At 35.1% G+C, this 26,766-nt stretch overlaps 1 protein-coding gene across 12 annotated transcripts in view; it reads left to right on the top strand.

The window, feature by feature from the left end:
• MYO9A (myosin IXA) overlaps window positions 1-26,766 on the top strand; it is a 240,889-nt gene that overhangs the window by 45,993 nt on the left and 168,130 nt on the right. For all 12 annotated transcript variants that reach the window (XM_070468755.1, XM_070468761.1, XM_070468760.1 and 9 more), the window contains exons 2-4: window positions 14,252-15,162; window positions 21,507-21,601; window positions 24,236-24,298. In XM_070468755.1, the coding sequence (XP_070324856.1) occupies window positions 14,323-15,162; window positions 21,507-21,601; window positions 24,236-24,298 (998 nt within the window). In that variant the 5' untranslated portion in view covers window positions 14,252-14,322. The remainder of the gene's footprint in view (window positions 1-14,251; window positions 15,163-21,506; window positions 21,602-24,235; window positions 24,299-26,766) is intronic.

Here is a 26,766-nt window from a genome sequence, read left to right as displayed (position 1 = left end):
ACTACACAGTCCTTTGTTGGCAAAGTAATGTCTCTGCTTTTTAATACACTGTCTAGGTTTGTCATAGCTTTTCTTCCAAGGAGCAAGCTTCTTTTAATTTCATGGCTGCAGTCACCATCTACAGTGATTCTGGAGCCCAAGAAAATAAAGTCTGTCACTGTTTGCATTGTTTCCCCATTTGTTTGCCATGAAGTGATAGGACCAGGTATCATGAGTTTTGTTTTTTGAATGTTGAATTTTAAGCTAGCTTTTTCACTCTCCTCTTTCACCTTCATCAAGAGCCTCTTTAGTTCCTATTTGCTTTCTGCCATAAGGGTGAAAGCAGTCTGCCTATCTGAATTTATTGATATTTCTCCTGGCAATCTTGATTCCAGCTCGTGTTTCATCCAGCCTGGCATTTTACGTGATGTTCTCTGCATGTGTTTACTAAGCAAGATTACAATATACAGCTTTGATGTACCCCTTTCCCAGTTTTGACCCAGTGCATTGTTCCATGTCTGGTTGTTTCTACGGTTTTTCAGGAGGCAGGTAATACCAGTGGTCTGGTATTCCCATCTCTTTAAGAATTTTTCAGTTTGTTGTGATCCACACAGTCAAGAGCTTTAGCATAGTCGATGAATCAGAAGTAGATGTTTTTCTGGAATTCTCTTGCTTTTTCTATGATCCAGTGGATGCTGGCAATTTGATATCTGATTCCTCTGCCTTTTCTAAATCCAGCTTGAACATCTGTAAGTTCACGGTTCATGTACTGTTGAACTCTACAGGCTTCATGTTGAAGCCTGGCTTGGAGAATTTTGAGCATTACCTTGCTAGTGTGTGAGATGAATGCAATTGTGCAGTAGTTTGAACATTCTTTGGTATTGCCTTTCTTTGGGATTGGAATGAAAACTGACCTTTTCGTGTCCTGTGGCCATTGCTGAATTTTGAAATTTTGCTGGCATATTGAGTGCAGCACTTTCATAGCATTATCTTTTAGGACTTGAAATAGCTCAGCTGGAATTCCATTGCATCCACTAACTTTATTTGTAGTGATGCTTCCTAGGGCCCATTTGACTTCACACTACAGGCTGTCTGGCTCTAGGTGAGTGATCACACCATCATGGTTATCTGGGTCATTAAGATCTTTTCTGTATAATTCTTCTGTGTATTCTTTCCACCTCTTATTAGTATCTTCTGTGTCTGTTAGGTCCATACCATTTCTGTCCTTTATGTGCCCATCTTTGCATGAAATGTTCCCCTGGTATCCCTAATTTTCTTGAAGAGATTTCTAGTCTTTCTGTTCTATTGTTTTCCTCTATTTCTTTGCATTGATCACTGAGGAAGGCTTTCTTATCATCTCTCCTTGCTAATCTATGGAACTCTGTATTCAAATGGTTGTATCTTTCCTTTTCTCCTTTGCCTTTAGTGTCTCTTCTTTTCTCAGCTATTTGTAAGGCCTCCTCAGACAACCATTCTGCCTTTTTGCATTTCTTTTCTTGGGGATGGTTTTGATCACTACCTCCTGTCCAATGTTATAACAGGATATGCTCACTTCATGTCTCTGAGTCACATTTTGGTAATTCTCTCAATATTTCAAACTTTCTCATTATATTTATTATGATTATCCGTGATCAATGATCTTTGATGTTGCTATTGTAATTGTTCTGAGGTGCCACAAACCACACCCGTATAAGACGATGAACTTAATTAGTACATGTTGTATGTGTTCTGGCTGCTTCAGGGATTGAACACTCCCCTATCTCTTTCCCTCTTTTCGGCCCTCCCTATTCCCTTGGATATGAAGTATTGAAGTCGTGGCAATTAATAGCTCTACAGTAGCTGCTCAGTGTTCAAGTGAAAGAAAAGGTTGCGTGTCTCTCACTTTAAATCAAGAGTTAGAAATGATTCAGCCTAGCGAGGATGACATGTCAAAAGCTGAGATAGGTTGAAAGCTAAGCCTCTTGTGCCACTTAGCCACGATGCCATTGCAAAGGAGAACTTCTTGAAGGAAATTAAAAGTGGTACTGCAGTAAACAATGTGAAAAACAAAGTAAAATAACTTTATTGCTGACATGGAGAACATTTTAGTGGCATGGACAGAAGATCAAACCAGTTACAAATATTCCTTTATTTCAAAGCCCAATTCAGAGCAAGGCCCCAACTCTCTTCAGTTTTATGAAGGCTGAAAGAAGTGAGGAAGCCACTGAAGAAAAGTTTGAAGCTAGCAGAGGTTGGTTCATGAGGTTAAAGGAAAGAATCGGTCTCCATAACATATAAGTGCAAGGTGAAGCAGCAAGTACTGATGTTGAATTTGTACCAAGTCATTCAGAAAATTTAAGATAATTAAGGAAGGTTGCTTAAACAACAGATTTTCAATGTAGATGCAACAACCTTCTATTGGAAGAAGATACCATCTATAAGTTTAATAGCTAGAGAAGAGAAGTCAGTGGTGGTTTGCAAAGGTCAGGCTGTCTCTTGTTAGGGGTTAATGCAGCTGGTGAGTTGAAGCCTAATTCTTGTTTAACATTTCAAAAATCATAGGGCCCCTAAGAATTATGGTAGATCTACTCTGCCTGTGGTCTGAAATGGAAGAAACCAAGCCTGGATTCTGGCATATTTGTTTACAAGATGGTTTACTGACTATTTTAAGCCCACTGTTGAGACCTACTTCTCAGAAAAAAAAAGATTCCTTTCAGAATATTACTGCTCATTGACAATGCATCTGGTTTTCCAAGAGCTCTGATAGGGATGTATGATGTTACTGTTTTTATGCCCCCTACACAACATCCTTTCTGAAGGCCATGGATCAAGGTTGTAATTATTACTTTCAGGTCTTCTTATTTAAGAAAAACTTTAAGAAAAACTTAAGCCTATGGTTGTCAGAGAGTGATTCTTCTGATGGTTCTAGGAAAAGGCATTTGAACAACTTCTGGAAAGGACTCACTATTTTAGATGCCATTGAGAACATTTGTGATTCATGAGAAGACATCAAAATACACAGGAGTTTGGAAGAAGCAGATTGCAACCCTCCTGCTAGCTTTGAGGAGTTCAATACTTCAATAGAGGAAGTGGATGCAGATGTGATGGAAATAGCTAGAGAATTAGAATTGGAATCCGAAAATGAGGCTGAGTTGCTGCAATTTCATGTTAAAGCCTGAGTAGATGAGTAGGTGCTTCTTATGGATGAGCAAAGAAAGTGGTTTCCTGAGGTGGAATCTACTGCTGTTGAAGATGCTGTGAAGATTACTGAAATGACAGTAGAGGATTTAGATTATTATATAAATGTGGTTGAAAGCAGCAGCAGGGTTTGAGTGCATTGACTCCCAATTTTGAAAGAAGTTCTGTGGATAAAATGCTATCAAACAGCTTTGCGTGCTACAGAGAAATCATTTATGAAAGGAAGAGGGTTGATGCAGCAAACTTCATTATTGTCTTATTTTAAGAAGCTGCCGTTGTCACCCCAGCCTTCAGCCACTGCCACCCTGATGATCAGCAACAATCTTCATTTAGAGAAGAGCTTCCACCAGCAAAAAGATTACAACTCACTGAAAGCTTTTCAGTTAACTTTTTTTTTTAGCAATAAAGTTTTTTTTGATTCAGGTATACATTTTTTAGTTATAATGCTATTGCACACTTGGTAGACTGTATATAGTGTAAATGTAACTTTATATGTAATAGGAAAGCAAAAAATCTTTGTGACTTGCTTTATTGTAATATTTCCTTTATTCTGGTGGTCTGAAACCAAAAACTGTAATATCTTCAAGGTATGTCGGCATGTGATTATACAGTAATATGGTAATGAGTATATTTATTTGTAGAACGTTTCAATTTAAGTACTAAGAAGTGAAAAAACACGAATACTAGCTTTTGAATACCACTTTTCCAGAATCATTTTTCTAACAAGTTCAAAATGTTTAATAACTCTCTCCCCATGAAATGTATAGCAGTACACAAGTCAGTAATGTTTTTTCAAAGGACCCTACCTTGATAGTAGAATGTTCTTTCAGAATGTACTGGTGAGTCTTTTGCTTTGAGTGAAGCTCTAGCAAAGCTAGGTTTTCATTTTTTAGATGTACATTTGCCTGATTCTGTCCTTCAAGTTCTTTTGTTACTGAGTAATAAGGTATGATCTTGCTTGCTAAACTGCATAAACAGATCCCTGTGATAAAGCGCATATAAGGAGAAAACCCACTTCTTTTTTCTTGTTGAAAAATAACTTGGGAGAGCTTAAGAAGTAAAAGCAACAATGCATATTTTTTTGAAAATTAAGTTTTATTAGCACATAGCTGCAAAACACTGCATTAAAAATCTTTAGTTATTCCTTTTGATCTTTTTTTTTTTAACCAAACTTTTTGTTTAAAGGAAACTGTATTCCTGCACTCTGTTTCCTTCACCATAGTTTTCCTCTGTAATTAGTCTCTTCTGACTCCGTCCAGTGAATAACATCATAAGCTTGCCTATTCTGAACCACACCCTACTGACCACAGCAACCATCTCAGCACATTGTTTTTCTCTGTTAGTGTATACTTTTGAAGTAACTGCTTTGGGATAGGGCATAAAAAATTATTGAATGACTTTCTTTATGAAAAATGTAGCAATGTCTGATTGCTTTAAGTGCCAGTAATTGTTAATATGTATAGTTTTATTTTCACAATTTGTTATTTATCCCCACATCATTAATAATCTTTTTTTCTCTGCTGATTTGAAATATTAATCATAAATTATATATGTATGTATTTTGCTCTTCTAGCCTTAATCTCTGTTTTATAAGATAATAGTTTATTTCCTATATCATAGAATTTCTGTTCAATTAGAATGAAATAATGCATGTCAAATTTATCTTTGGTGAAAACTATAAAAGGAAATAATTTGAAGATTTTTTTCAAAAGCGAATATTTTGGTCCATGTATACCTTTACATACAATTTTATATGCTTTTACTTGACATTGTATTGTTCATCCCTTGCCATGTTTCTGCATGGTTAGTATTACAAGTATCCTTCACCATCCCTATCTGTTTAATTCTTCAGTTTTGATAGTGAATTTGGATGTCTCAGAGTACTGCCTTATTTGAATTTATTTGATTACCCAAGTGGATAGCAAATAGTATGATAGTGAAGGAAGTATCCAAAAATATATTCAAATATATTTGGCTCCTGAATTTAGATTGTGAGATTTTTTGGATATGAGAAATTTGTATAATAAGGGATACCTATATTATCAAAGGGTATTGTACTGAACCTGTTGTAATGGGTTCTTTTGATCACAGAGAGCAGAAACCCAACTCGAAGTGGCTCAGGGAATAAAAAGGAATTGATTGGCACACTTAAAAAGGCAATTCAGTGGTTGAGTTTATCAGAGGCACAGCTAGATTCAGTGGCTCAGTGTTGTAGGCCTTGCTGTGTGTTGAGTTCATTTCTTTAACTGCAGAGAGGCTTCTTCTATTCATTCAGAGAATATGGCTGCCAGTAGCTCTAGATTTACATTTTAGGTTAGCAGTCCTAGTAGGAAAAATAAATGCTTCTTTCCTAATAGTTACAGCAGATTTTCAATAGATTGTCCCAATAAGCAGCCATTGTCGGTAGGGAGAATGGAATAAACTGGTTGGCCAGGCCTGCGTCTCAGCTCACTGGAGGATGAGGTCAGTCCATTCAAACTGTGTCAAATGGCAAGGGAGGAGGTCTTCTGAGGAAAAACATAGTACTTTCACCAGAAGAATGTACAGAGTACTTACTGATAAACCAACAGATGTTGACATACCTATGCTGTAGTGTGTCATAACGATAACTCATTTCTTCCATCACCGTTTCTTTAGTTGAAATACTATAAGATTTTTTTCTTTTAGCACCAAATTTGGCTTTTAGTTGCTGTTGATCTACCAAAGGTTAAAATTGGGCTCTAATGGCCTATCTAGTGATGAAGATAGCTAACGTGCACTCTTAACACATGTTAACCTGAAAAGCTATTTCATAACCCATCCTTTTACTCTTGTTTTTAAATTCTTCCAGAAAAAGTCATTTTTTCTTTCCATAAGAGTTACCTGTTCACCTTTGGCTTAAATCTTATTTAGTCTTGTTTACCAAAGAACCTTGGCCCGTTAGACCTTCATTTGTTTTAAGTTTTTGGTGTCTGCTTCTCTGTTTGATTCTATTTATAATCATAAAGTTATGTTCTCAAGCCCTCTAACTAATAAACATTTCACTCATACTTCTTCTCCTTTCTCCTATAGCGGATAGGAGAACACCTGCTAGTCTTACTTACTTGCCAGTCTGTCACTTCCTGTTTAACTTAAAACGGGCTTAAGGGATATTTAACTCAACTTTCTTTTTCCATTTTGCTTGAAGTTATTTTGATTATACCAACTTTCTTTTGGCTAGAATTTACATGTATAGCTTCTTTTTTTAAAACCTTTAGGTTCTGTATCCTCCTGTTATATATGTGTGTCTATTGAAATCAGCACATAGGTAGATTTTAAAAGTCTGCTCTGACAATCTTTTGTTTTAATTTGAGCATTCACACTTAATATAGTTACTTATATTTAGTTTGCTTTCTGTTTGTTCTGTCTGTTCTTAAATGTCCCTGTTGCCCTCTTTTGAATAGCTTATTTTTTATCATCCCATATTTTCATTCTGTTACTTGTGAAGTTATGTTTTTTCCTTATTTTTTTAGTTGTTATCCTAGAATAGGGGTCGGCATCTTTTTCTTTTAAGGGACACATAGTAAACATTTTTGGTTTTATGGACTATATGGTTTCTGTCATAATTGTTCAGTTCTGCCAGTATAGTGCAAAAGCATCCATAGGTAATAGGTAGTAGTGTAAATTGTAGAGAGTTAGATGTAATCAACGAGACAAATGAGCACTGGTTTGAGACCAAAAATTGGGGGAATATTTTTATCTTTAAAGTGAGATAGTGGAAGAGGAACTGTAAGAGTGAGTCAAAAAAATGAACCTATCAGGAAGATTATAAGGAAAATAATTGTAATGTGAGGGCTGTTTTTAGAACGAGAGGACGGCCACCTTAGTCAAATGCTACAGTGTAGTGTGTTAAGATGAGGTTTGAGAAGAAACCTTTGGATTTGACAGCTTTGTGGTCATTGGTGACATCTTTAAAGAACATTGGCAGTAGCTTGCTATGCGGAAAGAGTGGTAAAGGGGTGGAAAGTGGAAATATAGACCATTGTTTCCCAAATGCTATTTTCTGGATCTACAACAAAAGAATTGCTTTGTTTTTCCAACCTCAGAACCATTTTGAGGCCTAGAAATGTATATTTTAAAACTGTTTCCCAGATGATTCTGATAAACACACATGGCTTGCTCTCAAGATGTATTTATGAGTGATATTTTAAAAAACCTTTTGTGGGGGGAGTGTGCTACAGAGCTTGCGGGATCTTAGTTCTCCATCCAGGGATCGAACCTGGGCCCTCTGCAGTGAAAGCATGAGTCCTAACCTCTGGACCACCAGGAAATTTATGAGTGACATTTTGAGAGAACCCCTTTTTTCTAACACAAAGCAGTGACTGATAAAATAACAAAAGGAGATAACTGAATTGACATAAATGGAGCTCAAAATAAGGCAAACATTTCTATCTTGGAAAGAGAGTGGAACACAGGGCAATGAATAGGGCTTATGGCTGGGAGCTTTCAGGGAACACAGCTGAGGTTTTGGCCTCTTCAAGATAATACAGAAATGTCACTGGAATTGGACTAATTGTTGGTAACCACGAGTCCAGGGTAGGTAGGACTCCTCTATTGAAAACAGTATTTCTGAGTTTAGTTCTGGGGCTGCCATCCTATTCACCTTTATAGGTGAGTTATGCAATATCCTGGAATAGTACAGGGAACAGCCTGTGTGACCGGAAGGAGTAGTTTTGCTGCTTTCTGTTGCCAGAGGCCATAGTTTATATGAGGCTTTGGCCTCATATAAACACAAACATAGCTTTCCAACTAAAACCCTCCTGCAGGACAGATCTGATTTGAATAGACTGACTGTAAGAAAAATATTTATGAGATAACTGGGAAAATTAAATGTCAGTCATATTAAAAATGTTAATTTAAAGGTTAATAGTATTGTAATAGTATTGATTAGTAGTGTTAAAAAAAGTAGTAAATAATGGATTCTCGGTAAATGTTGGTATGAAAAACAAGTCTCTCATCAGACTTGTTTCAGATCTCCTGATTTGAATAAATCAAATCACTTCCATCAAAAAGTGTACCTATAAAGCTAAATTCTCAAACTAAGTCATCTAATGCTGAGAAAAATAAGAAATAAAATCAACAATCATAAGTGCAGTTCACTCTGATGACATTAAACTATTATTCTGGAAAATATCCAGTTATATAGAATGTTTAAGGAGGTAGTAAGCAAGTAGTATCTCTTAAAACAATTACGAAATTTAAACTGAAAAAAGATTGGATGAATATGAAGATAAGATAAACCTTAGGAGCGAAACAATGTGATTATAAAAAACAACAACATGGTGTTTATGAATGGGAAGTCAGTAGGATGCCAGTTTTTTCCAATATTGATCTATAAAATCCATCAAAATGCCAAAAAGTTTTTTCATTGTAGTCGATACACTGATATTTAAATTTTTTATGGTGGTACATAGTTAAAGTAACATTAAAGAGTAACAAATTGAGGTGATATGCCCTCCAGATTTCAAAGCTTATTATAAAGCTGTACTAATTAAGATAGGCTTACTGTTGGTAAATAGACTAGTGAAAAAGATTACAGAGCCCAGAACAGATTGATACTTATATGGAATTAGCCACATGGCAGAGGTAGCGTTATGAGTCAGTGGGGAAAGATGAGTCTTCATTGTGGTGCTGGTCCAGTGGCTAATCTGAGTTTGATTTGAAAATAATTCTGAGCCCTGTCTTACAACATACATGAAAATAAGTTCTGTATGCATTAAAGACTTAAATAAGAGAAGTAAAATTTTGTTTTTTTAGGAGAAAACATAGGATAATAACTTTATATCCTTAGGATAAAGGAAGATTTAGAAAAACTATACCAGGAGATAATAGTATATAGGTTTTAGAGCCAGACTGCCTGCTTCAAATCTCAACTTTATCACATTTGGTCAAGTTATATAAAATTTCTGTGTTTTTTCTTTTGTAAAATGATGATGATTAAAAAACAACCCTCAGGGACAGCTTGTGAATTTTAAATCAAATAATTCATGTACAACGCTTTGAAAAATGACTAGTACAAATAAACCCATAATAAAAGTTAATTGCAGTTGCTAATGTTGCTTATTAGAAATAGTAACCTGTAAAGGATTGATAAATTTATCAAAAATATAACTTCTGTACAACAAAGGGCAACATGAACAAAATAAGGATAAGCTACTGAATGGTAGCAGATATTTGTCATTCATCCAGCTGAAAATTGAATATATAGGGTATATAAAAAGCTCATTCAAATTAATAATGAGAAGACAAAAAGGGGAAATTAAACAATCATAGCCCTAATGGCAAGTGATAGAATGTGTTACCCCTTCTCAGTGGTCATCAGGGAAATACAATTTGAAGTAATGAAATATCTTTTTACATTTCTTATATTGGCAGAAACTCCAGTCTGACAGTACTACCTTTTGGTAAGGAGGCAGAGAAACACAACCTTTTCCTAGGTGACTGCAATAGTCAGTTGATAGAACTACTATGGAGAGCATTTTGTTAGTATCTAGTATAGTTGAAGGATTCTCTCATTGTTTTGTTGGTTATAACTCCATCTAGTTTATTTTATTTTTTTTTTTTTTTAATTTTTATTAGTTGGAGGCTAATTACTTTACATCATTACAGTAGTTTTTGTTATACATTGATATGAATTAGCCATGGATTTCATGTATTCCCCATCCCAGTCCCCCCTCCCACCTCCCTCTCCACCCGATCCCTCTGGGTCTTCCCAGTGCACCAGGCCCGAGCACTTGTCCCATGTACCCAACCTGAGCTGGTTATCCGTTTCACCCTAGATAATACACATGTTTCAATGCTGTTCTCCTGAAACATCCCACCCTCGCCTTCTCCCAGAGTCCACAAGTCTGTTCCATACATCTGAGTCTCTTTTTCTGTTTTGCATATAGGGTTATCATTACCATCTTTCTAAAGTCCATATATATGTGTTAGTATACTGTAATGGTCTTTATCTTTCTGGCTTACTTCGCTCTGTATAATGGGCTCCAGTTTCATCCATCTCATTAGAAGTGATTCAGATGAATTCTTTTAATGGCTGAGTAATATTCCATGGTGTATATGTACCACAGCTTCCTCATCCATTCGTCTGCTGATGGGCATCTGGGTTGCTTCCATGTCCTGGCTATTATAAACAGTGCTGCGATGAACATTGGGGTGCATGTGGCTCTTTCAGATCTGGTTTCCTTGGTGTGTATGCCCAGAAGTGGGATTGCTGGGTCATATGGCAGTTCTATTTCCAGCTTTTTAAGAAATCTCCACACTGTTTTCCATAGTGGCTGTACTAATTTGCATTCCCACCAACAGTGTAAGAGGGTTCCCTTTTCTCCACACCCTCTCCAGCATTTATTGCTTGTAGATTTTTGGATAGCAGCCATCCTGACTGGTGTATAATGGTACCTCATTGTGGTTTTGATTTGCATTTCTCTGATAATGAGTGATGTTGAGCATCTTTTCATGTGTTTGTTAGCCATCTGTATGTCTTCCTTGGAGAAATGTCTGTTGAGTTCTTTGGCCCATTTTTTGATTGGGTCATTTATTTTTCTGGAGTTGAGCTGGAGGAGTTGCTTGTATATTTTTGAGATTAATCCTTTGTCTGTTGCTTCATTTGCTATTATTTTCTCCCAATCTGAGGGCTGTCTTTTCACCTTGCTTATAGTTTCCTTTGTTGTGCAAAAGCTTTTAAGTTTCATTAGGTCCCATTTGTTTATTTTTGCTTTTATTTCTGAAATTCTGGGATGTGGGTCATAGAGGATCCTGCTGTGATTTATGTCGGAGAGTGTTTTGCCTATGTTCTCCTCTAGGAGTCTTATAGTTTCTGGTCTTACATTTAGATCTTTAATCCATTTTGAGTTTATTTTTGTGTATGGTGTTAGAAAGTGTTCTAGTTTCATTCTTTTACAGGTGGTTGACCAGTTTTCCCAGCACCACTTGTTAAAGAGGTTATCTTTTTTCCATTGTATATCCTTGCCTCCTTTGTCGAAGATAAGGTGACCATAGGTTCGTGGACTTATCTCTGGGCTTTCTATTCTGTTCCATTGATCTATATTTCTGTCTTTGTGCCAGTACCATACTGTCTTGATGACTGTGGCTTTGTAGTAGAGTCTGAAGTCAGGCAGATTGATTCCTCCAGTTCCATTCTTCTTTCTCAGGATTACTTTGGCTATTCGAGGTTTTTTGTATTTCCATACAAATTGTGAAATTATTTGTTCTAGTTCTGTGAAAAATACTGTTGGTAGTTTGATAGGGATTGCATTGAATCTATAGATTACTTTGGGTAGTATAGCCATTTTGACAATATTGATTCTTCCAATCCATGAACATGGTATATTTCTCCATCTGCTTGTGTCCTCTTTGATTTCTTTCATCAGTGTTTTATAGTTTTCTATGTATAGGTCTTTTGTTTCTTTAGGTAGATATACTCCTAAGTATTTTATTCTTTTTGTTGCAATGGTGAATGGTATTGTTTCCTTAATTTCTCTTTCTGTTTTCTCATTGTTAGTGTATAGGAATGCAAGAGATTTCTGTGTGTTAATTTTATATCCTGCAACTTGACTGTATTCGTTGATTAGCTCTAGTAATTTTCTGGTAGAGTCTTTAGGGTTTTCTATGTAGAGGATCATGTCATCTGCAAACAGAGAGAGTTTCACTTCTTCTTTTCCTATCTGGATTCCTTTTACTTCTTTTTCTGCCCTGATTGCTGTGGCCAACACTTCCAAAACTATGTTGAATAGTAGTGGTGAGAGTGGGCACCCTTGTCTTGTTCCTGATTTCAGGGGAAATGCTTTCAATTTTTCACCATTGAGGGTGATGCTTGCTGTGGGTTTGTCATATATAGCTTTTATTATGTTGAGGTATGTTCCTTCTATTCCTGCCTTCTGGAGAGTTTTAATCATAAATGGATGTTGAATTTTGTCAAAGGCTTTTTCTGCATCTATTGAGATAATCATATGGTTTTTATCTTTCAATTTGTTAATGTGGTGTATTACATTGATTGATTTGCGGATATTAAAGAATCCTTGCATTCCTGGGATAAAGCCCACTTGGTCATGATGAATGATTTTTTTAATATGTTGTTGGATTCTGTTTGCTAGAATTTTGTTAAGGATTTTTGCATCTATGTTCATCAGTGATATTGGCCTGTAGTTTTCTTTTTTTGTGGCATCTTTGTCTGGTTTTGGAATTAGGGTGATGGTGGCCTCATAGAATGAGTTTGGAAGTCTACCTTCTTCTGCAATTTTCTGGAAGAGTTTGAGTAAGATAGGTGTTAGCTCTTCTCTAAATTTTTGGTAGAATTCAGCTGTGAAGCCATCTGGTCCTGGGCTTTTGTTTGCTGGAAGATTTCTGATTACAGTTTCGATTTCCTTGCTTGTGATCATTTTGTTAAGATCTTCTATTTCTTCCTGGTTCAGTTTTGGAAAGTTATACTTCTCTAAGAACTTGTCCATTTCTTCCAAGTTGTCCATTTTATTGGCATAGAGCTGCTGGTAGTAGTCTCTTATGATCCTTTGTATTTCAGTGTTGTCTGTTGTGATCTCTCCATTTTCATTTCTAATTTTGTTAATTTGGTTCTTCTCCCTTTGTTTCTTAATGAGTCTTGCTAATGGTTTGTCAATTTTGTTAATTTTTTCAAAAAACCAGCTTTTAGCTTTGTTAATTTTTGCTATGGTCTCTTTAGTTTCTTTTGCATTTATTTCTGCCCTAATTTTTAAGATTTCTTTCCTTCTACTAACCCTGGGGTTCTTCATTTCTTCTTCCTCTAGTTGCTTTAGGTGTAGAGTTAGGTTATTTATTTGACTTTTTTCTTGTTTCTTGAGGTAGGCCTGTAATGCTATGAATCTTCCCCTTAGCACTGCTTTTACAGTGTCCCATAGGTTTTGGGTTGTTGTGTTATCATTTTCATTCATTTCTATGCATATTTTGATTTCTTTTTTGATTTCTTCTACGATTTGTTGGTTATTCAGAAGCGTGTTGTTTAGTCTCCATATGTTTGAATTTTTAATAATTTTTTTCCTGTAATTGAGATCTAATCTTACTGCACTGTGGTCAGAAAAGATGACTGGAATGATTTCAATCTTTTTGAATTTACCAAGACTAGATTTATGGCCCAGGATCCATCTAGTTTAATTTCTGTTTATCTGATCTCATCTTTTTACTGTTTTTACTTTCACAGATTTTTGCTTTGTTGGTGACACTTTCTTGGTTTTGCTTTATCCATAAGAGCTTTTGGATATATGGTGATTAGATTTATGTGATTGTTTTGTCCATCTTAATTCAGTCTTCAGTGATGCTCTTTTTCATATATAAAGAAAGAAGTTGATTTTGAGCCCATTATACAGAGTGAAGTAAGCCAAAAAGATAAAGACCATTACAGTATACTAACACATATATATGGAATTTCGAAAGATGGTAATGATAACCCTATATGCAAAATAGAAAAAGAGACACAGATGTACAGAACAGACTTTTGGACTCTGTGGGAGAAGGTGAGGGTGGGATGTTTCGAGAGAACAGCATCGAAACATGTATATTATCTAGGGTGAAACAGATCACCAGCCCAGGTTGGATGCATGAGACAAGTGCTCGGGCCTGGTGCACTGGGAAGACCCAGAGGGATCAGGTAGAGAGGGAAGTGGGAGGGGGGATCAGGATGGGGAATACATGTAAATCCATGGCTGAGTCATGTCAATGTATGACAAAAAGCACTACAATATTGTAAAGTAATTAGCCTCCAACTAATAAAAGTAAATGGAAAAAAAAAAGTTGATTTTGATCCCAGGTACCTACCTCAGAAACATTTGACATAGTAGAGGACAAATTAATTATTATTTTTACTTTTTGGGTTTTGAATTATTAATGTAACAAAAAATTGAAAAAGTTTAGGCTGCTTTAGAAAGTGTCCTGGTTTGGACAATATATGAAATACTGTGGTCTCAGTTATACTGTTTTCATGAACTGTTCCTATTCTAAAAGAAGAGTTGGGTTTTTTTTTTGTTCTGAAAGATATAATCAACATAATTGTTAAGCCTCTTTTTTGTGTAATATGACTTCTTAATGTTTCACATCTTTTTTGTTGCAGTTTTCTTGCCATGAAAATGATTTGCGCAGTCCTGAACACATACCATCCATGCTGATGGGACAGGATCCAATATGAATATAAATGATGGAGGAAGACGACGCTTTGAGGATAATGAACATACATTACGCATATATCCTGGGACAATTTCAGAAGGGACAATCTACTGTCCGATTCCTGCCAGAAAAAACTCCACGGCTGCTGAGGTGATTGACTCACTTATAAACAAGCTTCATCTTGACAAAACAAAATGTTATGTTCTAGCAGAGGTAAAAGAATTTGGTGGAGAAGAATGGATACTCAATCCAACAGACTGTCCAGTTCAGCGAATGATGTTATGGCCCCGCATGGCTCTGGAAAATCGCCTGAGTGGAGAGGACTACCGTTTTCTTCTAAGAGAAAAAAACCTCGATGGATCAATTCATTATGGTAGTCTTCAGTCATGGCTACGGGTAACAGAAGAACGTCGCAGGATGATGGAACGGGGTTTTCTTCCACAGCCTCAACAGAAGGACTTTGACGATTTATGTAGCTTACCTGATTTGAATGAGAAAACTCTCTTAGAAAACCTACGAAATCGCTTTAAGCATGAAAAAATTTATACCTATGTTGGCAGTATTCTAATAGCTATTAACCCATTCAAATTTCTTCCTATTTATAACCCCAAATATGTCAAAATGTATGATAACCATCAATTGGGAAAACTTGAGCCTCACATTTATGCTGTGGCTGATGTAGCTTATCATGCCATGCTTCAGCGCAAAAAGAATCAGTGCATCGTTATTTCAGGAGAGAGCGGTTCTGGAAAGACGCAAAGCACAAACTTTCTTATTCATCACCTTACTGCCCTCAGTCAGAAAGGATTTGCCAGTGGAGTGGAACAAATTATTCTTGGCGCTGGACCAGTACTTGAGGTAAGTGTGTAGAAATAATTTTTCTTAAACATATCTTTAAAAAAATTAAAATTTGTTAGATGTGAGAAAATGAAATAAAACCGAATGGAAATATAGACATCATTTTTTAGTTACCAAGGAAAACTGGAAGATAGGAAAGTGAAAATGACAGTGTGGAAGATTGAAAGATGTAACGGTGGCAGTATTTTTTTCAAAGAGTAACTTTGGGCCATAGTGATGCAGAGGAAAGAGATAATTGGAGTCAGATATACCCCCCTGTAAGGGGAGATAGCAGGAGCAGGACTCCTGTCTGTAATTGACTATGGTAATGGGTATTTGGGGAAAATATTCTTGTCAATGTATTTTTGTCTTTGCAGGCTTAAAATCTGTGCCCAGGATTGAAATTCTAAGGGTTCATCTTTGAAAATGTAGAGAATATGGGAAAAATTTTTAAATTATGTTTTAATAAGTAATACCATCCAGGGTAGAGAGGAAACAGACTATACTGTTTTTGTTTTAGAGCTTAAAGGAGAGTTAATATTACTTGTTTTGAAAGAGTTTTTGTGAGGTGTAATTGCACAGATTTAAAGTGTACACTTTGATAAATGTGATATATGTGTATACCCATTAAACCACCAGCACAATTAAGATACTAAACATACCCATTATCCCTAAAATTTTCTCATATCCTTTTGCCATGCCTCTTTCTCACTCCTGCTCCTCTCATCTTCAAGAAACTTCTTATGTGCTTTCTGTCATTGTAGGTTAGTTGGTACATTTTACAATTCTGTATAAATGGGATCATGTAGTATGTGCTATTTTATGTTTGACTTCTTTTACATGGTGTAATTATTTTTTGTATGTGTCAATAATCCCTTTTGCTAAGACAGTATTCCATATTCCATTGTATGGATTTACCACACTTTGTTTATTCATTCATCTTTTGATGAATATGTAGGTTGTTTCCAGTTTTTGATTATTATACATAAAATACTATGTTTTTGTGTGGACATAATCTGTTTTTTTTTTTCTTGGGTAAACGGCTAGGAGTGGAATGACTGGATCATATTATGTGTGTTTATGTATTTTAGTCACTAAGTCATGTCTGACCATTTTGCCACCCCATGGACTGTGTAGCCCACTGGGCTCCTCTGCCCATGAATTTCCCAGGCAAGAATGTTGGAACAGGTTGCCATTTCCTTCTCCAGGGAATGGTCCTGACCCAGGGATCGAAAACTTATGTATAAATTGTACATACTACTTTACATTCCCACCAAGCAGTGTATATAGTTTGTGTTATTCCATATCCTTGCTAACTTTTGATATAGTCATACTTTCTAATTTTAGCCTTCAAATAGGTATACAGTGGTATCTCATGATTTTAATATGTATTCTATAATACATTCATGATGTGAACACCTTTTCATGTGTTTATTTACCACTTATATATCTTCTTTGGTCAAGTGTCTGTCAAAATCTATTGCCCAACTTGTTATTGTTGTGTTTTGAGAGTTCTTTGTGTATACTGGGTGCAAATCCATTATAAAACATGTGTTCTGAAAATATATACACATCTTCTCCCAGATTTTAACCCTCTCTTTTTTAGAATTTAAATTTTAAAGTTTTCATAATGAAGTAAGTTGATTTACAGTGTTGTGTTAGTTTCTGGTATACTGGAAAGTGATTCAGTTATATATATCCCTGGTGGCTCAGATGGTAAAGAATCCACCTGTGATGCTGGAGACCTGGGTTCAGTCCCTGGGTTGGGAAGATCCCCTGAGGAGGCATGGCAACCCGCTCCAGTATTCTTGCCTGGAGAACCCCATGGACAGAGGAGCCTGGTGGGTTCCATGGGGTCGCACAGAGCCAGACACGACTGAGCGGCTGAGCATGCACGCACATGCGTGCACACGCACTCTTGTTCGCATTCTTTTCCATTATGGTTTATTACAGGATATCGAATATGACTCTTCATATATAATTACAAATAATACATAATATTATATTCATATTATAATCTTCTAATATGATTATACTGTAGGACCTTGTTGTTTATCTGTTTTATGTATAGTACTGTGTATCTGCTAACCCCAAAGTCCTAATTTGTCCCTCTTTCACCCCCTTTTCCCTTGGGTAACCATAAGTTTGTTTTCTATGTCTGTGAGTCTGTTTCTTAGCAGTGAAAAGCTTAAGAAAAAATCATGCCTAGGACCAGATGGATTCACTAATATATTCTACCAAACATTTAAAGAAGAGTTAACACAAATCCTTCAGAATTCTTCCAAGAAATGGAACAGGAGGGAGGAAAAGTTTCTAATTTTACAAGGTCCAAAATATTTCACTGATACTAAAATTAGACAAAGACACCACAACATAAGAAAACTACAGACCAGTATCCCTTGAAACAGAGAAATTCTTAAGGAAATACTAGCAAACTTAATTCAGCAAAATATAAAAGAAGTATACATTATGATAAAGTAGGATTTATATTAAGGAATGAAAGATTGGTTAAACAACATAAAAATAAATACATTGTTAAACATTAATAGACTATAGGACAAAAGCTACAGCATTGTCTGAATAGATAGCAGTAAAAGCATTTGACAAAAAACACCCTTTCATGATTAAAACAAGTAGACAAAAAAAAGACACACTCTCAACAAACAAAAGAAGGAACTTTCTCAATCTGATTAAGAACACCTGTTTATAAAAATATAGGTTAAAAGCGTACTTAGTAGTAACGCTTTGATCAGAAAGAAGATACAGATGTCTGCTCTCACCATTTCTTTTTCCTTTTCTTCTCTTTCTTTTATTGAAGTATAGTTGATTTGCAGTGTTGTTTTAGTTTCTTGTGTACAAAAAAGTGATTCAGTTAGATACATATATACACACACATATACGTACACATACTCGTGATTCAGTTAGATACATATATACACACACATATACGTACACATACTCTTTTTCATATTCCATTATAGATTATTACAAGATACTGAATATAGTTAATTCCCTTTGTTATACAGTAAGACCTGGTTGTTTATCTGTTTTACACATAATAGTGTTTATCTGCTAAGCTCAAATTCCAGATTAATCCCTCTCCAACCCCTTTCCCGTTTGGAAACCAAATATTTTCTGTCTATGTCTGTGATCCTGTTTGTTTCATAAATAAGTTTATTTGTGTCATATTTTAGATTCTACATATGCGTAATAACCTATGATATTTTTCTTTCTTTTTTTGATTTTACTTAGTACAATACCTCTAGATCCATCTGTGTTGTTGCAGAAGGCATTATTTTATTCTTTTTTATGACTGAGTATTGTTCCATTGTGTATATATCAATTCAGTTCAGTCACCCAGTCATGTCCAACTCTTTGCAACCCCATGGACTGCAGCACGCAAGGTTTCCCTGTCCATCACCAGCTCTTGGAGCTTGCTCAAACTCATGTCCATTGAGTTGGTTATGCCATCCAACCATCTCATCCTCTGTCATCCCCTCCTCCTCCTGTTTTCAGTCTTTCCCAGCATCAGGGTCTTTTCCAGTGAGTCAGTTTTTCACATCAGCTGGCCAAAGTATTGAAGTTTCAGCTTCAGTATAGTCCTTCCAATGAGTATTCAGGACTGATTTCCTTTACGATTGACTCGTTTGATCTCTTTGCAGCCCAAGGGACTCTCAGGAGTCTTCTCCAGTACCACAGCTCAAAAGCATCAATTCTTTGGCACTCAATTTTCTTTTTGAAAATCTCTCACATCCATACATGACTACTGGAAAAACCATAGCCTTGACTAGATGGACCTTTGTCATCTAAGTAATGTCTCTGCATTTTAATATGCTGTCTAGGTTGGTCATGGCTTTTCTTCCAAGGAGCAAGCATCTTTTAATTTGATGGCTGCAGTCACCATCTGCAGTGATTTTGGAGCCCAAGAAAATGAAGTCTGTCACTGTTTCCATTGTTTCCCCGTCTATTTGCTGTGAAGTGGTAGGACCGGATGCCATGATCTTCATTTTTTAAGCCAGCTTTTTCACTCTCCTCTTTCACTTTCATAAAGAGGCTCTTTAGTTCTTTGCTTTCTGCTGTAAGGGTGATATTTTCCACATAGCTGTGGTTATTGATATCTCTCCCAGCAATCTTGATTCCAGCTTGTGCTTCATCCAGCCCTGCATTTCGCATGATGTACTCTGCATATAAGTTAAATAAGCAGGGTGACAATATACAGCTTTGACGTGTTCCTTTCCCAATTTATAACCAGTCCGTTGTTCCATGTCTGGTTCTAACCATTTCTTCTTGATTTGCATACAGATGCCACATCTTTATCCCTTCATCTGCCCATAGATGTTTGGGTTGTTTCCAGGTCTTGGCTCTTGTAAATAGTGCTACTGTGAATACAGGGGTGCATGTATCTTTTCAAATTAGATTTTTCTCCTGATATATGCTGAACAGTGGGATTGGTGGATCATATGGCAATCTACTTTTAGTGGGAAAAAGGCTGCTCTCAGTGAGTGATGACTTCTTGTTAGGTCAAATAAAGATAGCCCTTTGAATGAGATTTTCTAGGAAAGTGCCAAATAGGTCAAATTGTGATGATTATATATGGGACAGGGCTTTGACTTTAGTCTGATCTTTCCAGTAGCTTCTAGGTGAGACTGCTTTTTGAAAAAACTGTAACTGTATGGTGTTGGTTTTCTTTTCATCATGGAGCTAGGGAGAGGGAATTGGTAATCAGGTAAGTTAAAATGCCATCAGTGCTTGCTTTTCTTACTGAAATCCAGCTGTTTTCCTTGATTAAATAGTCTTCTTACAAGGGATTACTCTAAGCCTTTCATTAACTTCTAGAATCATCAAAAAGTTGATTTCGACAATTTTTGTTCTTTTATGAAGGGGAGGGGGATTTCAGAGACCTTTACCATTTTCTCTGATCTCATCCTTAGTAATCTTTTCAAGAGATCTAAGTAATAAAATGTATTTTATATATTTACTCGTGTGGTTACTCTTTCTGCTGTTTTCATTCCTTACATGGATCTGTATTTGAACATGGTGTCATTTTCCTTCTGTGTGAAGAGTTTCCTTTGTTTCTGTTAGTGTGGGTTCACTTAGGATGAATATTTTCACATTTGTATATCTGAAATTGTCTTTTATTTGCCTTTGTTTTTTAATGTTTACTTTTAAAAGTAGAGATTAAAATAAAAAACACCTTTACAGTAGAGTTGTGTAAATGATAAAACATACTCGTTTGTGTGACCATCTGTATGCAGTGTCTGTGCAGAGTAGTTCCACCGTCCCTGTAGAACTCCCTGATGCTTTTCCTTATTTTCATGCTCTCTGTCCTTCCATACTCCCATTAACTTGCGGAGACAATTTGTTCTTTCTTCCTTCCTTTTTAAATGTCATATTAATGAAAACATACAGTATGTAATGTTTTAAGACTGCCTTCTTTCATTCAGCAGTATGTATTGAAGATTTCATTTAAGTTGTTGAATATGTGAGTTCAACTGTGGGTTCTTAAATTTCAATTTTATTGAGATATAGCTTGAAATAATATATAGCCACTTAAATGTATGGTTTAGTGATTTCTGATAAATGCTTATGCCAGGTAACCACCATCATAGAATCAAGTTATAGAATATTTTCATTACCCCTTGTGTCCCTTTTTTAGACATTTTCTGCTCCTACCCTATTCCCAGACAGCTTCTAATCTGCTACATGTTACTCTTGTTTTGCCTTTTCTAGAATTTCATGTTATAATATATACTCTTGTGTGTGGTTTCATAGCATAACGTTTAATATTTATCACTGTTGACATCTGTCCCAGTAGTTTCATCTTTATTGCTAGGTAATATTTCATTGCATGGTGTATACTTTGGGTTATAACTTAGGAAGCTTATATATTTTTTTATTCCATATAGAATAGTACTGTAGTTTTGTTTTAAATAGGCAAAATACAGTATAGTATATTGCATGATGAAACTTTATTTCTTTTATACAATTCTAAATTATAATTGTTTTGATGTAATTATTCTTTTCCTAGGCTGTTATTTCAGTTTAGCAAGATTTTGAAATGTATATATGTCTTAAATATATATAAATGTATTAAGAAAATTTGCTGGCATTGGAATATGAAAGTGAAATCTGATTTGTAATGAGCAATAAGTTTCTACAATTAAGATTTATTTTACTCAGTAGCATAAAATGCAATCTACTTGACTTTATTGCAGATATTACTTACTTTACCTGAAGTATGAGAGCCTGAAGCTATAAGTGAATTGCTTTTCTAGTATCTCTTTAGCACTTTTTTCTTGTTGAGGTGATCTAAGGATTTTCCATTTTTAAACAATAGAATTGATGAGAACTATTTATTTTGACAGGCCTTTGGAAATGCAAAGACAGCTCATAATAACAATTCAAGTCGTTTTGGCAAGTTTATTCAAGTAAATTACCAAGAAACAGGCACTGTACTTGGGTAAGTAGCAGTATCAGGCTTTGGAGATGTTTAAATGTTTGCCTTTGCCCCTTTATAACTCATAGGTTTTTTGTTTGCTCTTTAATGAAAATAGTGACATTAGTATTAAATTTGTTTTCTCAATTATTTTTTTCTTTTGGAAAAGTTCAAACATGAGCAAAGATCTAAGACTAGTGTAACATCCATCCACCCTTATTTAGATTTATAAATTGTTAACAACTATATGCATTTGCTTTATCTTTCTTTGTTATGTATATATTCATTCTAAAAAAATTGTCTTTGAGTAAGTTGGGTACATAACTTGACCCCTTGAAATAATTACTAATTTCAATAAATAAATAAATAAATAATTTCCTAAAGCAGCCATAATGACATTTTACTGTATATATTATATATATACTGTATATATTTTATATTGTATATATATAATATACTCAGGGTATTTAATTTTGTCATAGTTATAATTTTTGCTATTACAGTCTGTGATCAGAGTCCTCCGGTTGTGCCAGCAATATCTTTATAGCTTTTAAAAAATTAATAGACTATTTTTTAGAACAGTTCTAGATTAGTGACAAAAATGAATAGAAAGTAGGGAGCGTTCCCTTACGCCTCTTCATGCTATCCCCTAGTTTCCTCTGTTGATAATATCTTTATTAGTATATTCCATTTGTGTTGTTCATTGAATGGGCTTTGATAAATGTATAGTTTCACTGCCCTAAAAATTCTCTGTGCCCTATGTGTTCATCCCTTCCCACCCACTAACCTTTAGCAGCTGCCGATCTTTTCACTGTTTTAACAGGTTTGCCTTTTCCAGAGTGTCACATAATTGGAAATTATATAGAATATCATCTTTACAGATTGCATTCTTTCTTCCTTAGCAATATTTATTGAAGAATCTTCCATGTCTTTCATGGCTTGGTTTTATTGGATTAATAAATTTTGGAGTAGTAAATATCTTTATCGTGTTTAGATATGTTTTTTAGTTTTTTAATATTTCTTATTTGGTTTATTCCTAAATATTTTTAATGTTTTATTTTATTAAAAGTGTGATTTTTCTCTTACATTATATCTTCTAAAATTGCACGTTACTTGTATGTGTTAGTTGCTCAGTTGTGTCCAGCTCTTTGTGACCCCATCAACTGTAGCCTCCCAGGCTCCCCTGTCCATCGAATTCTCCAGGCAGGAATACTGGAGTGGGTAGTTATTCCCTTCTCCAGGGGATCTTCCTGACCCAGGAATTGAACCTAGATCTCCTGCACTGCAGGCAGATTCTTTACCATCAGAGGCTCAGGGAAGCCCCAATTACTTCTATTGATTTTTATATTAATTTTATATCTTACTATCTTGCTGAATTATTGTTTGTATTAGTTTTACTGTTGGCTGTTTCTCTTACCATTTCTAGGTTTATTATATTATCTGCTAAAATAGTTTAACTTTTTTTTTTGTTCTTATATCTCTGATTATTTTCTATCTTGTTTGATTACATACCTCCTAAACTATGATAATATTGTTCTAGATACTTGTGTGAATGCCTTTACTTTTCTTCATTAAGTAGAATATTGGCTTTGGGACATTTTATCATGTTAATAAATTAAGCATTGATTTTAGTTTTCTTTGGGTATTTTTGTCAGTAATGGATATTGAATTTTATTAAAGGCCTTTTTGGTATCTGTGGAAATTAGTCTGATCTTCACTCTTGAATTTATTAATATTATCATTATCTTCCCAATATTGGATCATTTTGCATTCCTGAGAAAAGATTCTCATTTGATCAATACAAAGACACGAACACCTACAGACGTACACATACAGACATATTTTTATACATACATATGTAAACTGGTTGTTGTGTTGTGTGCTAGTTTTTATTTATGGTTTTTATATCCATATTAATAAGTACTGTGTACTCATTCTCTATGAGAGTTCTTCCTTACGTCCTTTTTCCTTCTTGAATTGAATCATATCTCTCTTTTTACATTTATAATATTCTGGTCGTTGCTCTATAATAAATCCTGTCAGCTCTGTATGATAGCTGTTAGTTTGCCTGTTTTCTCCACTAGTTTGTAAGCCCCTTGAAAACAGGTAGTATATCATTTGAAAACAGGTAGTGTATCACTTATTTCTGTATCTGAACAGTGCTTACACAGTGCCCAATTAATGAGTGCTTACTGAGGAAATTGGCAAGCTATAAACACATTTATTCCAGGATGTGGCAACAGCATGGATATGTAAAGGAAGTATAGCTTTGAGCCTTATTTAGTAGCCTAGCCAAAGTATAATATTTGAAAGAACGTACTGTGGTATTGAGCCTGGGAAGAAAGTAAAGTCTGTGTCATTGTAGGGTCTTGAGTGCCATGTTTTGAACTCCTGACTTTATTTTGCTTTATGGAAAGTTAAAATAAAAAAAAGGAATTTATGAATTTAACATGGATAACCTTAACAATGTCCATAACACAATTATAATGGTAAATATCCTCTGGAAGGCAGCTATGCTCACCACTGTACCACCAATAATAGTGGAAAATGTACTTTGAATAGTATTCTTTAGACTTTTGCATCTTTTCTAATAAAATATTTGTCTACCTTACATTAGGCTTTTATTACTTATATCAACCAATTCTATTTTTATTACAGTGCCTATGTTGAAAAGTATCTACTGGAGAAGTCTAGACTCGTTTATCAAGAACATAATGAACGGTACGTATTTTAATTTGTATAATTGAGATCGTAGTTAAATTGAGTGTAACACTTGTGTCATGCAGATTGACTTTTCAGATCTTTGTGTATTGTGACTTTTAATTCAGTTTATACCATGCATAGCTTTACATATAATTGCTATTTCTGTCATGGGAAGAATACTTTTGAAGATGCTGTGAGATATTTTTAATGACTATATCGAACTGTTGTCTTTTCTAAATTCTAGGAAGACTATCAGAACAGGAAAATAGTGGTGTCTTAGGTGATATCTTTTGTTTTGTCTTTGGATGTTTTGCTGTGTCTTAGTGTTCTTTCTCTAATTTGAGAAAAGTTTTTTATAAAGCTCTTAACTTTATTATAATCTTTGAGGTATATGGAATTTCAAAGATTATACATATGTAACTTCCTTTAGATGAGGAAGCCAAATATAAGAGAGGTAAATGATTTGCTTCATGTTACAATGAAACAAAATGAAGAGCCAGACTTTGAAGTTAAACAAGCCTACATTCAAGTATTGGATATCCGTTTGGCATCTCACCTAACTTCTCTGCTTCTTAGATACTTTTTCTTATTTTGTAGATGGAAAACTATCCTTTAGTCGTTTAGAAGATTAAATGAAATAATGTTTATGAAATGCTTAGTGTAGTCCTTTTATATAATAAAGGTTCATTAAGCATTATCCTATGTTACTTCCTCTATACTTTGTGTTGTTTTGTTGTACAAATGTTTATAATAGTAGACTCATCAGTATAGATTTATAATTGTTGCTTTTTGCCAATGTCTAGTTGGAGGGGAAAAAGCCTTACTAACAACACAGACATTTATACTATCTTTTATAATATTTATCTATGTAGTTACTATTACTGATGCTATTTATTTCTTCATGCTTAATTGAATCTTGTCTTCTTTTATTTCAGCCATAAAAGCTCCTTTTAGCATTTTTTATGGGGTCCATCTGTTAGCTGTGAAGTATTTAGTTTTGACTTATCTGGGAATATCCTAATTTCTTCTTCGTTTTTTTTTTTTTGGAGGATAGTTTTGCTGGATATATAATTCTTGATTGTTTTTTCTTTTAGTACTTTGAATCTGTTTTCCTTTCCATGGCTCGTGATGAGAAATCAGGTGGTAATCTTACATTAGGATCCCTTGATGAGGCATTTCTCTCATGGTGCTCTGAAAATTTTGTCTTTGTCTTTCAGTAGTTTTAATTTGTCCAGATGTGGATCTCTTGAGTTTTTCTCTCATGGAGTTCATTAAGTTTCTTAGATGTAGAGATTAATGTTTGTCATCAAATATGGGGGGACTTTGATCATTATTTTTTTCAAATATTCTTTCTCTTCTGCTTTTGGCACTCCCATTGTGCATAAATTGGTGTTCCATACTGTGCATTTGTTGGTGTCTGTTTGATGGTGTCCCACAAATCCCTGAGACTGGTAATTTTTCTTTCTCTTCCTCAGACTAGCTAGCTTTAACTGACCTTTTTTCAAGTCCACTGATTCTTTCTTCTGCCTACAAATCTTTTGTTGAGCTCCTCTAGATGGGTTTTCATTTTATTATATTTGTCAACCCTAGAATTACTTTCTGATTTTTTTTTTTATAATTTCTGTATATTCATCAATAGCTTCTATTTGACGAGACATCATTCTCATGCTTTAAGTTCTTTAAACATGGTTTTCTTTAGTTTTTTGAATGTATTTAAAACAGCTAATTAAAAGTCCTATCTAGTAAGTTAATGTCCAGACTGCCCCAGGAACAGTTATTATTGATTGTTTTTTCTCCTTTGTATGTGTTAGTTTCTGGTTTCCTTGTATGACTCAAATTTTTTGTTGAAAATTGGACATTTAAAATAATAATTGGACTTTTAAAATAATCATTTGGCAGCTCTAAATATGAGCTCCTCCCTCTCCCAGGATTTGTGGTTGTTAATTTTGTTCTTGCTGTTTGTTTTGTGAATTTTCTGAGCTAATTTGAAGTCTGTAATTTTTTTTTTAGTTTAGCCATTTAAGTACTTGCTTGGTTAACTTGTTTTTTAGTCACTAAGTTGTGTCTGCCTCTTCTGCGACTCCATGGACTGTAACTTGCCAGATTCCTCTGTCCATGGGATTTCCCAGGCAAGAATACTAGAGTGGGTGGCCATTTCCTTCTTCAGGGGAATCTTCCCTACCCAGGAATCAAATTTGTGTTTCCTGTATTGACAGGAGGATTCTTTACCCCTCAGCCACCATGGAAGCCCTTGGTTAGCTTCTCAGTGGTAGTTAGTCAGCCGTGTCCAAATCTTTGTGATCCCTTCGGCTGTAGCCTGCCAGGCCTCTCTGTCCATGGAATTCTCCAAGCAAGAATGCTGGAGTGCTTAGCCATTTCCTTCTCCAGGGGATCTTCCTGACCCAGGGATTGAACCTCAGTCTCCTGCTTTGCAGGCAAATTCTTTACCATCTGAGCCACCAGGGAATGATTGAACAGAGTTCCAT

Source organism: Odocoileus virginianus, chromosome 6 (assembly GCF_023699985.2).
Source record: "Odocoileus virginianus isolate 20LAN1187 ecotype Illinois chromosome 6, Ovbor_1.2, whole genome shotgun sequence".
Classification (NCBI taxonomy): Eukaryota; Metazoa; Chordata; class Mammalia; order Artiodactyla; family Cervidae; genus Odocoileus; species Odocoileus virginianus.
Note: the sequence above shows the minus strand (reverse complement) of the source record. Positions and strands in the feature narration are given on the sequence as shown.